We start from the raw sequence: 14,264 nt of genomic DNA on the forward strand, positions 1-14,264 counted from the left end.
GTGCTAGGAAGCTCGAGTACCTGGAGACAAGTGGAGAACATGAAAACTCTACACGGGCCCATAAGCAAAACTTCAAGCTTCAAAAGCACATTTGAAGTCTCAGCAGAAAAATGCTCCATTTGTAAACAATCTGTCAGCACTCTGCAAATGAAGTAACACTGGGATCTTTGTAAGACTTCATAAGACTTAATTACAAAGTGAGTTTGTGCCGTACCCTCCTGGTAGTTGTGAGCTCCGTCAGGAAGAGCCAGGAACGGGAGGTACTTCCACTCTTCTGGGAGCAGGTTGCTGTCATGACCCTCGTCTGGCATCAGCGGCGGGTAAGAAAATTCGACCTGAGGAAAGAACGGAGAAAGAATAACACCTCATTTAGGCTGTTTTAGCTCACACGGGTCATCTGCGAACAGACTGAATACAAATGAGGACGTTTGTCAGTTTGAAGTCATGGAAAATTTCCATCACTTGCACTGAATGACCTCACATGTGTTTTCCTAATCATTTTACCCTCACCTCAAATGAAAACTTAATGAGGTGCAGGAGGTGCAGTTTGCCACGTCTTCTTACTGTGATGTTTTGTGCCGGACGTTTAGCTTCACTGAGGTATTTTAGTGGATGTAATCATAATAAATTTATACAGGGATGCTTCTCTAACGGCTCTAATTGTGTTTATCATAGTTATACTGTTTCCTGTATCTGGGACACATATTCTAAAATCTAATATCACTAATTATGAGCCGTTTGTGTATTAAGTACCCGCTTTAAGGCCTCTAAAGTAATAAATCTTCCTACGCGACATCTGTTTGGAAGGGTAAAGGTAGACGATGTGGTAAAAAACATCACTTTACTACAGCAGTTGGAGTTAAAAAGAAAGACGTGGCTTGCAAAGTGCTTCACAAAATGAAAGTAATTTATAGAAACCAGATTTTATTGTCATAGTGTAACATCTGTAGTTTGTATGTGGGCTTAAAATGAAAATCTAAAGTTACAAATGCATCTGCCTATTAGAAAGTTATGGTATGCAGTGGAAGACACAGCAGCAGCAATTTACATCATGTTGATCATTAATTTTCCTGTTTAGTTGGACGGTGCATGCTATTACCGTCTTTCCGTTAATAAAAGACACTTCAGTGTCCCTTCTGCCATAGGAGTTATTAGTAATGTGAGAATTCAGCCAGCTCCTATAATGGCTCGATCATTTCACTCAGACAGGAAACCGTCCGAAGCAAAACTCAACCACAACTGTAGTGTCAAAGGCCGCCTAGAACATCATCCCAATGAAACTGATGGTGCAGAGGAATAGCCTAGAAACAGGCCTGCAAAGCAAATACCATGCACATCCTGGAAGCAGAGGATTTATGAGCAATCACTCTCCTCAAGCCAACTTGGTGTCACTGGAGTGGCAAAAAGAGATCCAACTAAATCAGAGAAGGCTTTGGATTAAGAGTAGACTCATGGGGGCAGTCAATAACAAAACAACAACAATATCTCAATGTGAAGAACACTGAAGACCCAATAAATGTAAAAAAAAGTTCGAAACAGATGTTTCCCACACCTTTTCAAATATTTTTGTCCAAACTTTTTGTCCAATTATTCCAAAACCTGGCCAAATGTGTTATTCAGGATAATTGAGTTTATCCCAACAACACTTTCCAGGCGATTTACTGGTCGGCCAACATTCACACCCTCACCAGCAGCCACAAGCTGTGGGTAGAGACCGAAAGAGTGTAGAGCTGTTCCTCCACATCAGGAGGATATATGACATTCAGGCATTTGACCCAGATGCCTCCAAGGTGAGCTGTTTCAGGTATGTGAGGAGACCTCGGGGGAGGAGCTCAAAACCAGCTCCTAGCATCACTTCGCACTGCCGCACACAGAAACAGCAGTACTATCAGGTAATCAAACTTAATTCTAATGACAAGAGAAAGAGAACGGCATGTCTGCAGCTCGTTTAATCAGCTTTGCTCCTTTCTCTACTGCCATTGATCCTTTCTCTACTGAGTCGGGTCCTAATTGAGGTTCCCATATGTGAAAGCACTTGAAATAATTACTAACGCTCAGCAACAGTGACTTAAGTGTACCTTAGAAAGTTTCATATACACATCACATTTCCTTACTCATGAAGTAATGAGAGAGAAGTAAAGTAATTTAACTACAAAGAATGAGTTAATTCAAATGCAATTGAAAAACAAAAACAGCGGACCCGCACAAGTGGAAGAGACAACTGCTTAAAGATTAAAGTTAGATTACAGTTTTCACACAGCTGAATAAACGACACACAGAAAACTGATTGAACAGAAGTGTGAGATGGTCGAGAATTTACTCCAATGTCCTGTTATATCTTAGATAGCAAGGAGCAGACGGCTGAGTTTATTATTAAACTTCACTGAGACAATCTGCAAATTTCATTAACAGTTTAATAAACTATCATCTTGTCTTTATTTTTAGTTAGCACAGACCTTAAACACTTCAAGCTGTAAGCTAATGATAGTTATATAAGAGCAGACGCTGGTGCAATAAGATGCATGTTTTACGTCCAATGGATGATGATCTGATTAGTCGACTAATCGCAAAAATAATCAGTGACTAGTCGACTATCAAAATAATAGTTTGTGTCTATGGATGAAATGTCTAATTTGGACCGAGCTCCACATTTTGTGGCATTTTCATGCAAATCTGTCCATGAATTACTATGTAATCCTCCAAACAAACAAACTAAGCCAACTGCAAAACATGTTAGGGTGCAGATTTTTAATGTATGTGCCAATGTTTCTTAATGTACTGTTAAAAATAAACTTTGCAGATGCAAGGAATTAAAAAACTTTCAATGCCTTTATCAGGCTCATTTGTGCATTTTTATTTGTGTTTACATGCTTAAAAGTAAGTGGGAAAACATAAGTAAACATATTTCTGTGTGATGGATGTTCCTGCTGCATCACTGATTAAGGTTTCCAATAAAAAATACATGTAAAAGGCCTCGAAATCCTGCCAGGCAAGCAGATGGACAGCAGGTGAATAAGAGGAGGAGGGCGGTTGTGAAAGAGAGGCAGAGAAACGGATTAAAGAGCCAGGAACCCAATCTTGTGCCGCCCAGCAGGAGATCGCTGACCCTTATCCGATAACCTCCACCACCTCCATCCCCGAGTGCAGGCCCATTAAAGGCAACAAAGACTGCACACTGGGTGCTTTATCGGGGCTCTGGTCTCATCTTTACATCAGGAGAACTGCTGTTTTATCTTTGTGCTTGAGCAGCAGCTGTTTGCAAAACCGCAGAAAGAAAAACAGATGGAGAGCGGAGACAACAACACCACCACTGAGGAGGAGGAGGAGGAGGAGGAAGTTCAGTGTGTAACTGCACATTTAATGAAATTTGAATCAGCAGCAGAAGAAGAAGAACAAAACAACAATGTGAGAGAAAATTAGAATGAGTAAAGCAGGGTGTTAAGCTCACTTTACATTAACGGCCACACAGAGTTTGGTCTTAGGTGATGATTTGTCAGACAAATTATTTTCACAATTAAACAACTGCTACAAATGTGAAATCTTGTAAACCTCCCCGTTGGAGGGCCAAAGTTTCATATGTAGTAAAAATCCTTAAAAAGATAAAAAAATAAAATAAAAAGGTAAACACTGAGTGCTACTGCCCCTCAGCAAGCTTCTAGAAGTTAGCCAATCAAGAAACAGCAGACTTAAACGGAAGGGGCTCTTTAAAGAGAGACTTTGTTTCAGGCAGAGGATAAACTAACCAGTCCTGTAAAGGGCCAGTGCAAGATCGAGCAGGAGTTTTTAAAACTTTTTAGCATGCAAATCTGCTCAAGTGCTGTCCTAGAATAATGAGTCAGTAATGCCTTCTGTCTGTCTTGTCAGCTGGGCACAAAACATATTTTTCACTTTTAAACAACAACTCCTATAATAGTGACAGTTTCAAGTGTCTTCTTTTGACCAAAAGACCCTAAATATTAAGTAAACAATGACATGAGACCAAGAAAATGTTTCTAAACAGCTCAAAGAAAACCTGAACTGATTGATTAATCGGCTTGTTGCTCCATTTTTGTGCATACCCAGATACAAGCAGGGTCCAGGAGCAGTGATGATGAGTATGCTGCAGCCTGTGATGAAAACACTGAACTGTTGGCAGCAGGGCTGGTGTTATATAACCATGTGAGCCCACAGCAAACAGCTGATCTTAACCCCTCTTACCTGACAGGGAAGCCAGGCAGTGAGAAGTCTGTAGTTTTTACTGTTTTTATGTTTAGAAATGTCCGCATTACTGCAGGACTGTGCATGCGCTGTTTAAAAAAACAAGAGCATAATAGACACGTAAGCTGACACTCGTACTGTACAGAAGTTTAGTGAAAATGCACCTTTATGTCAACTCGATGTGAGGACTCGGTTAGCAGTTAGCCGATGTTAGCTGGAAGCAGGGGTTCACGTACCTGGCAGCCTTTTTTGTGGTGAAATCCAACCACCACGATGTGCAGCACCGGCCCCTTCCCTTCGTCTCTGCCCTGAGGCTCCATCCCCGCTCCTGTACCCGCAGTCTAGCGTTGTTTTAGCTCCGGAATTGGATGTAAACACAGCTAACCGAGGCCGACTTTTCTGTCTATATCTCCCTGAATATGTGACAGACAGACAGCAGCACAGCAGAGATGATTTTCTCTTCCGCTTAGTCCCCACTGGCCAAATGGGCAAGAGCATTCCCCGCAGCGCACTTCCGTTTTCGCTTAGCGAAATTTAAGTTTACAGTTAATTGCTCCCCAAGGACAGTCTTCAGTTAAGTAGAGTCAATGGAGCACATTTACTTGGACAAAACGTTCTTAAGTGTGCAGACAAACGCCAAGGTTTTATTACAGTTTTTAAAATTTCTGCATTGATATTAAATTCAACTTAAAATAAAATGTCAGTTGAATTTAATTTACCTTAATAAATTCAGGTTTAATGAGATAAATGTCAATCTAGACTTTAAAGCTAGCTTAACCAAAAATACATTAATTTTACTAAAATCGAGACTTGTAAAGTATAATTATTTAGCTAAGTTGTGCTTACTAGCTTTTAACTGATTAACTGTTTTGTTGCCTATCTTATTAAATTACTTTTTAGCTAAGGTTTCCAATTGTATAATGTTATTAATATAACGTAATAAAAACATTAAAATGACAGATTAAAGTTTTAATTCGCTGTTGACCAATATAACATAATATAATTAGATAACAGTTAACAATTATATTGAGTGTATTTTTTTTTTCTTAAGCAGGACAGAATGAGTTTAAAGGCTTTAAATGCAATCAGGCTGAAGTTCTTGTGGAAAAAGTAATGAGTTGACTAACATTTCCTTCATATTTTCCTTCATTTCGATCTGGAATTTCATTGATATTATCAGACAGCTTGCCCTAGAATAAAGTCCGGATAATCTGCATCTAAAAAATAGATAGTTAGCTTAGCTCTTGTGTTTCCCGCTCAATAGACAACGTGCATGTCACCTTAAATTCCACCTGTCAAGGAGAGATGAAGCATAAATATCCGCGGTCAGATTTTACAGGGGTGAATTATCTTGATCTCTGTTCTGTTCTCTTTTTTAAACACAAAAATGATGTCATGTGTTCCTCGACACAACTTGCGCCATCGTGTGGAGACATACAGAATAATTTAATATCACCCTCAGGTGTGTGTGTGTGTGTGTGTGTGTGTGTGTGTTTTGTTTGAATTTTTAAAAAGTGTATTATATTTGGTTGCAACCATGAATGTTTGAATTTCTTAAAAAGGAGACTCTTTTGTTTCCCCAGAGACGAAATTCTTCTGGATTGATTGATCTTGTCTGGCTGGCCCACTACTGTTCGTCTGTCGATTACTTCTGGCTTTGTGGAGGGAAGTCTCTTGATTGAACATGTCGGCTACAAACCCGTCGCAGCTGCTCCCGCTCGGTTTGTAAAATCTCTATGATGCTGTTTTTTGTTCCTGACGTCTGTGGGTTTAAATTGGGCTGTTCCGAGTCTGCGTGCGACGGCCGCAGTTTGAGCCGCGGCTCACTGAAAATCATTTTGTAGGCAGATGTTTGCTAGTTAGCATTAGCATCACGCCGGTAGGGAGCTAACGTTGCGGCTTTACTCTCTACAAGCACAAACAAAATGCTTCTTATTTGGTTTAGTTTATTAAAGTGGCAGAGAGGGCAGGTTTCTAGCTGAAAATTTACAGATTACTGGATTATCGTCTATTGCCCTATTGGCATGTTCAAAATAAATTTAAAAATTACATTGTCGTCTTTTTTATTCTATTTAGTTATTAAAAATTTATAGTATTTCAAAGGGTTAACTGTTGAGTCCTTAACAAAGATAGACACCAGTTAATAAAGTAGGTAGGTAAGTGAAGTGTAAAAAGTAGAAACACTCACCTGAATTACAGGATGTGTAATTTCTCTGTATGTTTCCTTTTGCAGAGCTTGTGGACAAATGTATCGGCTCCCGAATTCACATCGTCATGAAAACTGACAAAGAAATTGTCGGCACCTTGCTGGGCTTCGATGACTTCGTCAGTATCTTTTAATTAAAACGTGTCCAGATGAGCGAGTTAGTGCACGCCTCAACACCAACAATGTACAAAGTCTTACTGTATTGTGCTGCACACACCATCGACTGTTTGAAGTCATCCATGCTCACAGGTGGAGCCCATGCGATGAGAAGCAGTACGAGAACTATTGTGTTACTTTTTGTTTCTGTTTTATTTAGAAATGTGAGAGAGGACAGTTGCAGAATACCATTGGCACAAAAAGTGTGTAGATCTGTACAAACAAGGGACAAATAGACTGATCAAAAAATTTAAGGAAACAGTCAGTGATCACACTACAACAGTTCAACTTCAGGCATGTCAGGCGTGTCAATCTATCCAGATAGGAGTAATAAACCATGGTAATAAATGGTGGCCACAGACCATTTCCCTCTGCTGTCAGATCTTATTCTGGTGCAGTGGGGCCTGGGTTCCTCCTGCTGTTGGGCTTCTTTCATTTTTACTCTTAAAAGTCTGATGGGGTATTATCATCACCTGAGTGGGCACCTCGGAAACCCAAGTTTGTGAATCCGATAACTTAAGAGGGAAGTCAGCTAGGATTTTTCAAATTGATAACATTGGTGCATCTTCTAAAAGGGCGCTGGTGCTGCTCTCGTGCACGTCTCCACATCCTCCTGCTCGTTTGTGTAAAGCTTTTAGCTGCACTTTGATGTCTCTTTACTGTTTATTGTTGCACAGTTTGTCTTTAACTGTGTGTGTCAGACATGGTCCTGGAGGATGTGACAGAATTGTAAGTACTCCTGTTGCATTTTTACTCTAACTACACCTTTTCTCGGGTTCACCGCTGACTATATTTATAAACAAATGTGTTGCAGTGAAATAACACCAGAGGGGAGGAGGATAACCAAGCTCGACCAGATCCTCCTCAATGGCAATAACATCACCATGGTAAACAAACAAACGCCTGATTGTGTCCCATAATCTCCCCCGGTGTTTTAAACCTTCACAGGATGATTTATGGCTGCATATTTTCTCTTCTGCAGCTCATCCCCGGTGGAGAAGGACCAGAAGTATAAATGCCCGGAGGCCGGTTAACCTTCCTGTGTTGCTGTTCTTGACTTTATTATGTAATTATTATTGTTGATGTCTTGTTTTTTCTTTGGGTTTTTCCTCCTGAATGAGAAAGATATTTTTGTAATAAGATTCCTCACTGATGAGAGGTGCACATGTCGAAAAGTTTTTCTTTGTTAAAAATAAATCTGAGGATGTCACACAGTCTGAAAAACACTTTTCTTTATTCATTCTTTACCACACAACTTAAAATTTAGTGCAAATCTTGGTATAAAACCAAAGTGTTACCATGAAACAGCAGAACTAAAAAAACCATCCAGTTGTTTATGTGTTTATTTTAAATGTTTATCAAACAAAGAGCCGGATACTTGATTGATATTGAGTTTAGCAGGTGATCAATGCAGCTGAAGGTTGTTTAAATTCATCCCAGTGGCTTTTCCCGTTCCCCGGGAGCCTCAGTACATCGAGGGCTTCTCCTCTCCTTTTGGGTTGGTCACCTTCTCCAGGTTTTTGCTAATGATGTCATAAAGCTCGGCCTGAGGGAAACGAGCAGAGATGCAGATTAATAATTGACTTACAGCAGCTAAAAATACATTGTTAGTGATTAAACTGTTTGAAAATCAGTTTTTTAATCTTAGAAAAACTCAAATATTTTATTTAAGATCCATTTTTTTTCCATGGTTTAAAGTATTTGGGGAGAAATATAAATGTAGGCTTCTTACGTAGAAGCCGCGGATGTCGAGGACGATCACTCTGATATCCGAGTAGATGGCCTGGTCCTTCTCGTGTACGAGTGAGCGGTAGTCCATCTGAGGGCAGAACAAAAAGAGTTAAAGGCATTTTTCATATTTCCTTTTTGTGTCATAAACTTCGAGGCTTGTTGGGATGTTCAGTGACGAAAAAGACTAAAACCAGCTAGTGTTCATCCATCTCTGAGATCTTTGTGTCTTCTCTCAGGCTTTAAGCTCATATTCAGTGTATTTACCTTTGCAGCTCTCATCCACACATGTATTCAGTCTTCCTTCTACTGACTTTAATCCATTTTGAATAGAGTTATCTGACTAATGTGACTTGCTGTGTGTAACAGACAAGAAGTCTGTGATCGGGTTTTGGTGCGTGAAATTCTGGCATCTAATTAGTTTGTTATGTCACAGTAATTAGCAGGCATGTCTGGACAAAAGGGTGGCCAAAAACTAACAGTGGTGGCCAAAATGCTAAAAGTGAGACTTCAAAGTGCCGCTATCATCCACCTTTTATACTGTTCAAATCTGATACTGGCATTAAATCCAGCTGTTCTTTCCACTTGAAAGAAAATTTCCCAAAACTCATCCAGCATCACTTCCTCTGCTCCATGTGGTGGTCAGGATGCACAATATTAGAAAACTATGGGAACCACTGCTCCAACTATTATATGAGAAAGATTTTTAAGGGCGTTTTTTTACACCTATAGTTTGTTATAACTTTGGTCCGAATCATTTGATGAGTTTGCAAACTTGTAGCTTTTTTCCTGTGATTTGGCTTCTTTTCACCCAGAAAAGAATCCAAGTGAACTCCAAACAAACCAAAGTGCATGATTACAAAAACGTGAGCACATTCAGTCCCCGTATTGGCCAGATGTGCCTGGGGTGGGAGCGACAAAAGTACAAACAGGAACAAGGTGCTGTGTTCTGGAGGATTAGGTCCATTTCATAGCTAGTTGCTAACCTGTACAGACCTTTGTCTACCTTGTCCACATCCCAGAATGCAAACCACATGTAGGTACAGGGAGATGTTTAGCTTATCTAGCAACGTACACCTGGCAGTTTAGATTAAGGTCAGAGTGCATTCACAACATAAATGAACCGTACGGGAGGAACACTACCTCCTCCAAAGGGTCTTTATTACTGTGCTCACATGTGCACAAAAGAAACGCAACGGGGTGCAAATTAAACCAGAGTTCAATTTGAATGAACTAAACACAGCAGGTGTGAAAGCACCCTAAGTGTGTTTGAACTCTGTGGCGCGATGTTTGCAGTCTGCGTTCAAATGCAGAAAGGCAGAGATCATCACTCACCACATGAGTTTCCTTAGAAGCTTTGGCCACAGCATCCCCCCTCTCTGTGAAGTACCTGAGGATTTAAACAGTAGTGATGAAAGGCTCCACTCTCAGTAAAATGACACAAAGGCAGCTGCCGCGCTTTAAAGAAGGATTTACGTCCAACCTACTTGTTGATGTTGGTCTGAAAACCGTCGACTTTGGTTCTCACTGCAGCGATTCTCTCCAAGATTTTCTCCTGTGGTTTAAAAAAACCCCAAAAAACCTTAAAGGTCAACGTATTTCTTTATCACATTAATCCAAAAGTTAAAATCAGTGGCTTTATATTCAATTAAAATGAAAGAGCAGCCAATTAAACAGACGACGTATACCTGGATGGCAACTCCGAAGTCATTTCCATCCTCTATCTTTGGGATGAGGTGCTGAATCCAGCAGGTGACCTGCAGTTTGAACCCAGAGCATTAATCCTCATTTTAAAATCATTCTCATATTGTTCCTGTCTTAGAGCATCAATCAGCCCTCAGAGCGGCAGTGATTCACTCACAGTGATGATGGTCTCTCTAAAAGCGACTATCTCTGGTTTCACTCTCTCTAGCACCATCGTGATCTTCTCGTTCCCCTTGATGAAGCCACACTTCGGCGCTGAAGAGCAGAGAGAACAGATGAAGCTTTTGTTCCCCGTCCCCACAGACATCACATGCTACCTTTCAGTTTTCACATGTGTGACTACAAAAATGCCTTACGCTTCTTCTTCTTCTTCTCGTCGTCTTCATTCTTGTCGGTCTCCATCTCCTGAGAGAGACATTTTTTTACAGAGTGAGAAAAGATTGGCTTTACCGGGCGTCTTAAATCAATTAAAAATGTGAGAAATCAGATGTCACAGTAGCAGTTTGTGCACAGCCTTCCTCCTTCTTTTATAATCCTATCTGTGACCCCACAGCAACATGGCAGGGTGGGGTCATTTTTTGATAATCATAGCACATGTTTTGATGTCTCCATAGGTGCTATACCCCTTTTTCCTTCTGCAAGTGAGGAAGCTGAATATTTGCACTCACATTAATCCAGTTAAAATTCATTCAGAGCCAATAAAGACACATTCAAAGGTCAAAGCTGTCACAGTGAGATGTGAGTGTGTCGGTCGACTGTGTCAATTAATGCACTAGTGAAGAGCACGTCAGAAAAGTAACTTTCAGTATATTAAAAAATATAACTGAGATTTCTGGAAGGGCAAAGCTTCTGGTCTCTAATGTCAATAGTTTTCTCAGAAAATTTGAGCTTAATTTTTGTGAAACTGTTCCCTTGATTTCAAAAGCTTTAAGGAATATTATGTGCCTTGTATATGACAAGCTGCAACCAAATATCAGTCCTCTACCTGCAAAGCGGGGTCTTTACAGGCCTCCAAATCTGCTGTCAGAGATCTAAGCTTCTGTCACTATGTTATCCCGAGCTTCACCCTGAGAGTCTCAGGGTGTTTTATTTTAATTCAATAAACAGATGAAATGAACCAAAAGTTACCGACCTTCACTTATCCCAACTTCTGACCATAACTGACCTTTTCTTATTCCTTCTGTATGATATTATAAAGATAAGTTGTTATAATAATGTAATTAGTAGCGTCGTCCTGAATCTTATCTGGATGTCCGGCTCATTATAATTCATGAGCCTCAATTAAAGTTGTCCAAACCAACCCAGATTTATTTTAACATGCGTTGGTACAGCCCAAGTTAAATAATATGTCTTATTACATGTGCATTTCAAATCACAGTGATTGTGTAAAGCTCCAGAAATATTAACTTCCACGCCTGTGTAGTAAAGTGAGGATATTAGAAAACTCCATGGCACTTTTCATAGCTGGGCTGATAGCAGTCTACTAATCAAAAGGTCGGTGGTTCGATCCCCGCCTCCTCAAGTCTACGTGTTGAAGCGTCCTTGCGTGAGAGGCAGGGAACAAGTTCTTGTGTCAGTGTATGGGTCAATTAATGTTGCCGAATGACCCAGTTTTTCAAAGTAAAAGCCTTCTCACCGTTTTAGTGGACTGAAGCACATTCATATGGAATGAGTGATCTCAAACACATTCATGTTGGCCATGTTTAGTGAAAGATGAAGCTTAAAGCGTGACAGGCTGCGGCGCTCTCACCTCGTCCTCGGGGGAAGGAGGGTCTGGTATGGGGATGTCCAGAGGAGCCCTAAGGGAAGCTGTTTCTGTGATGCTGAAGCCCTCATCCTGACAAAATAATCAAATAAAAGACAAACACAAGGACAAGAGTGAAGAGCAGTTTTCCCAGATCAAAGGTCACAGAGGCTGTCAGTTAAAATGCTTCACCTTGAGCAGAGAGTCCAGCTTTATGATCTTCAGAGGGATGAAGTCAGAGAAGAGAGTTTCTGCCTGGAAACACACACACACACACACACACAAAGAGGGGCCTCAAGTCATTATTAAGTCACAAAAGTTGGTTTATTTCAATATTTTACTAATTTAACGCAATCAATGTGTCAACTGACCTCCCGATACAGAGCCTGGCGGAAGTTGTCCACCTGTGGAGAAAAGGTGAGCAGACTAAATAAACCAAATAAAACACGGTTCAAGTGCTGACTCACGTTTGTGAAAAGCTTTACTTTCGTTTTCCTGCCCGCTGCGGGGGACTTTCCGCTGCTTTTCAACTATAACCGACTGCTTTCAAACACACCGGGGCTCAACACTCACACCAAGTCCGCTTTAAAGTCACTGCAGGCCGCCGGGAAGCCGTTTAGCTCCTTTACCTTGCAACCTGCCCTCCTCAGAGAGCGCTTACTCCCAAAAAGCAAAAGCTCACCGACTTACCTTCCCCGCAGTCGTGCTGCTTATTTTCAGAGTCGCTGCCTTTGACATGACTAAAGAAACTTTTTTCAGGAATATATTATCATAAATATATCCGCTGGAGCGGTTTAAATGAAGTCCGACGGCTGCAGCACAGGACAATATGTCTGTCTTGTGGATTTTTTTATTTCCTCATTCACTTTGCTTTCGATTTGATATCGGATGCGCCTCCTACTGACTCCCTCCTCCTCTCCTGGCACAGGCTCAGCTTTCAAACTTGAATATCCTGTACATGGCAACCCAGTACACGGTACAGACACCGAGAGGCGTTTACAGGATTATTTAAGATGAAGGCGGTTGTCTGCAGAGCAGAATAGTGATTTTAGAATAAATACATTTTCAAATCAATTTCTAAAGAGTTTAAGAATTTAAATATATACCGTCAATTTAAAAATGGCCTCTTTTAATCTCCTGTACAGTGTAAGTCTGTAGAATGAACAATAAATTGGATCAGGTTCACTGATACAGCCTCACGTCAGTTACAGTATAAAGCTGATTTCTTTCACACCCCTAAAGGACCTTTGACAAAAGAAACTGAAAAAGAAAATGAAACTGAGCCAATGAAAAAAAGTCATGTGGTTTAAACAAAATGTGATTACTTATTATGATCTTCATTGCCTCATCCTGAACGCGTCTTTTGTCTTGTATTTGTATGAAGGAGCTTAATCTGCTGATGGAGTTCAAGGAGTCAACAAGTCATCAGAGTAAGAGCAAAATTAATGAATGACGTTGGATGTAATATATATACTTCTAGAAGATTGTGCTAAAATGAACGTGACTTTGCACAGTAGCTTCTTTTTCGATTGGTCAAGAAACTTGAGAAACATTAAATATATAAAACAAAGGTTTTTATGAGCTGACACATTTCTTTTAAGTCAAATAAAATAAAACTATACTTTAGAAAAAAGAAAAATAAATGGGAAATTACTTACTCACTTAAAATGAACCTAAATAAAAATGTGGCTGTACCTAATAAAGTGGCACTCACTGGTAGTACCAAGTTAGACCTTCTTTTGCCTTCAGATCTGTGGCATATCTGCTTCAAGGTTCGATGTGCTGTGCGTTCAGAGATGATCGTCTGCATGCCTTGATTTTAATGAGAAGTTATTTGATTTACTGTTGCCTTGTTAGCAACTTTAAGCAGTCTGGCCATTCTTCACTGACCTCTGGCATCAACATTTTCACCCAGAGAACTGCCTTTGACGGGATGTTTTCTGTTTTCCAGACCATTCTCTGTAAACCTTAGAGAGGATTTTGTAGGGGAATCCCAGTTGATCAGCAGTTTCTTAAACCAGCTTATCTGGCAACATCAACCATGACATAGTCACTGAAATCACCTTTTACACTATTCTCATGCTCAGTTCGAGTTACTGCCTTATGATTGGCTCATTTGATATTAGTATTAACAAGCAGCTGAGCTGGTGTCACTAATTAAGTGGCCAGCGAGAGTGGAGGGGATGTTTTTTTTGTTAGGTTTTCTTAATTTAGTAGTTTTAAATAATTTAGTAGTTTTAAACAACGAAAATTAATGCAATAACTAATGAAAAATACAAATTTGCATCACTGATGATTATTTTTCAAAGATAGTACAGATAATAAAATACCAGACTCAGGCACATTTTTTTGTCCAAAAAGCTGGTAAAATGTGTCACAACTAACAAAAATGTAAATATAATATGAAATATTTACAAAATTAATTAAATAATTATTTAATAATTTGGTCGCTGGTCATAATTAATTAAATATTTAAATTTTTTTTAGGCATGATACAACTGGGAGCTTAATAAATAAATACATACATAG

General features: G+C 39.8%; 3 protein-coding genes across 5 annotated transcripts in view; 1 reads left to right on the plus strand and 2 right to left on the minus strand.

Annotated features, from left to right (window-relative positions):
- The window catches only part of avl9 (AVL9 homolog (S. cerevisiase)), a 26,270-nt gene extending 20,676 nt beyond the window's left edge, over positions 1 to 5,594 (minus strand). Inside the window, exons 1-3 of one of the 2 annotated variants that reach the window (XM_086306766.1) lie at positions 5,478 to 5,594; positions 4,434 to 4,610; positions 215 to 335 (exon numbers count right to left, since the gene is read on the minus strand). In XM_086306766.1, the coding sequence (XP_086162892.1) occupies positions 215 to 335; positions 4,434 to 4,517 (205 nt within the window). In that variant the 5' untranslated portion in view covers positions 4,518 to 4,610; positions 5,478 to 5,594. Of the gene's footprint in view, positions 1 to 214; positions 336 to 4,433; positions 4,693 to 5,477 lie in introns of those variants that run through there. The other variant, XM_086306765.1, reaches the window with a different exon arrangement.
- Positions 5,580 to 7,773, plus strand: lsm5 (LSM5 homolog, U6 small nuclear RNA and mRNA degradation associated). 2 transcript variants are annotated; one of them, XM_086306768.1, is made up of 6 exons: positions 5,580 to 5,659; positions 5,781 to 5,918; positions 6,431 to 6,526; positions 7,261 to 7,288; positions 7,374 to 7,446; positions 7,542 to 7,773. In XM_086306768.1, the coding sequence occupies exons 2-6, from the start codon at positions 5,882 to 5,884 to the stop codon at positions 7,572 to 7,574; spliced, it is 267 nt and encodes an 88-aa protein (XP_086162894.1). In that variant the 5' UTR covers positions 5,580 to 5,659; positions 5,781 to 5,881; the 3' UTR covers positions 7,575 to 7,773. The 2 variants fall into 2 exon arrangements, with proteins under 2 accessions (XP_086162894.1, XP_086162895.1); XM_086306769.1 differs by lacking the exon at positions 5,580 to 5,659 and having other exon boundaries at positions 5,740 to 5,918.
- A 1-nt stretch (position 7,774) lies between these two features.
- On the minus strand, positions 7,775 to 12,608 carry psme2 (proteasome activator subunit 2). The gene is made up of 11 exons (XM_086306767.1): positions 12,426 to 12,608; positions 12,107 to 12,139; positions 11,928 to 11,990; positions 11,742 to 11,828; positions 10,348 to 10,396; positions 10,149 to 10,246; positions 9,976 to 10,044; positions 9,775 to 9,842; positions 9,623 to 9,677; positions 8,292 to 8,378; positions 7,775 to 8,105 (listed from the first exon to the last, which is right to left on the minus strand). Exons 1-11 carry the CDS (start codon positions 12,471 to 12,473, stop codon positions 8,025 to 8,027), a joined length of 738 nt encoding a protein of 245 aa, XP_086162893.1. The 5' UTR covers positions 12,474 to 12,608; the 3' UTR covers positions 7,775 to 8,024.
- Between the last annotated feature and the right edge of the window lie 1,656 nt (positions 12,609 to 14,264).

The sequence above is a fragment of the Aulonocara sp. 'chitande type north' Nkhata Bay genome, linkage group LG9 (assembly GCF_057382095.1).
Source record: "Aulonocara sp. 'chitande type north' Nkhata Bay isolate Kocher_YH1m ecotype deep benthic linkage group LG9, A_spYH_male_GT1.1, whole genome shotgun sequence".
Lineage (NCBI taxonomy): Eukaryota > Metazoa > Chordata > Actinopteri > Cichliformes > Cichlidae > Aulonocara > Aulonocara sp. 'chitande type north' Nkhata Bay.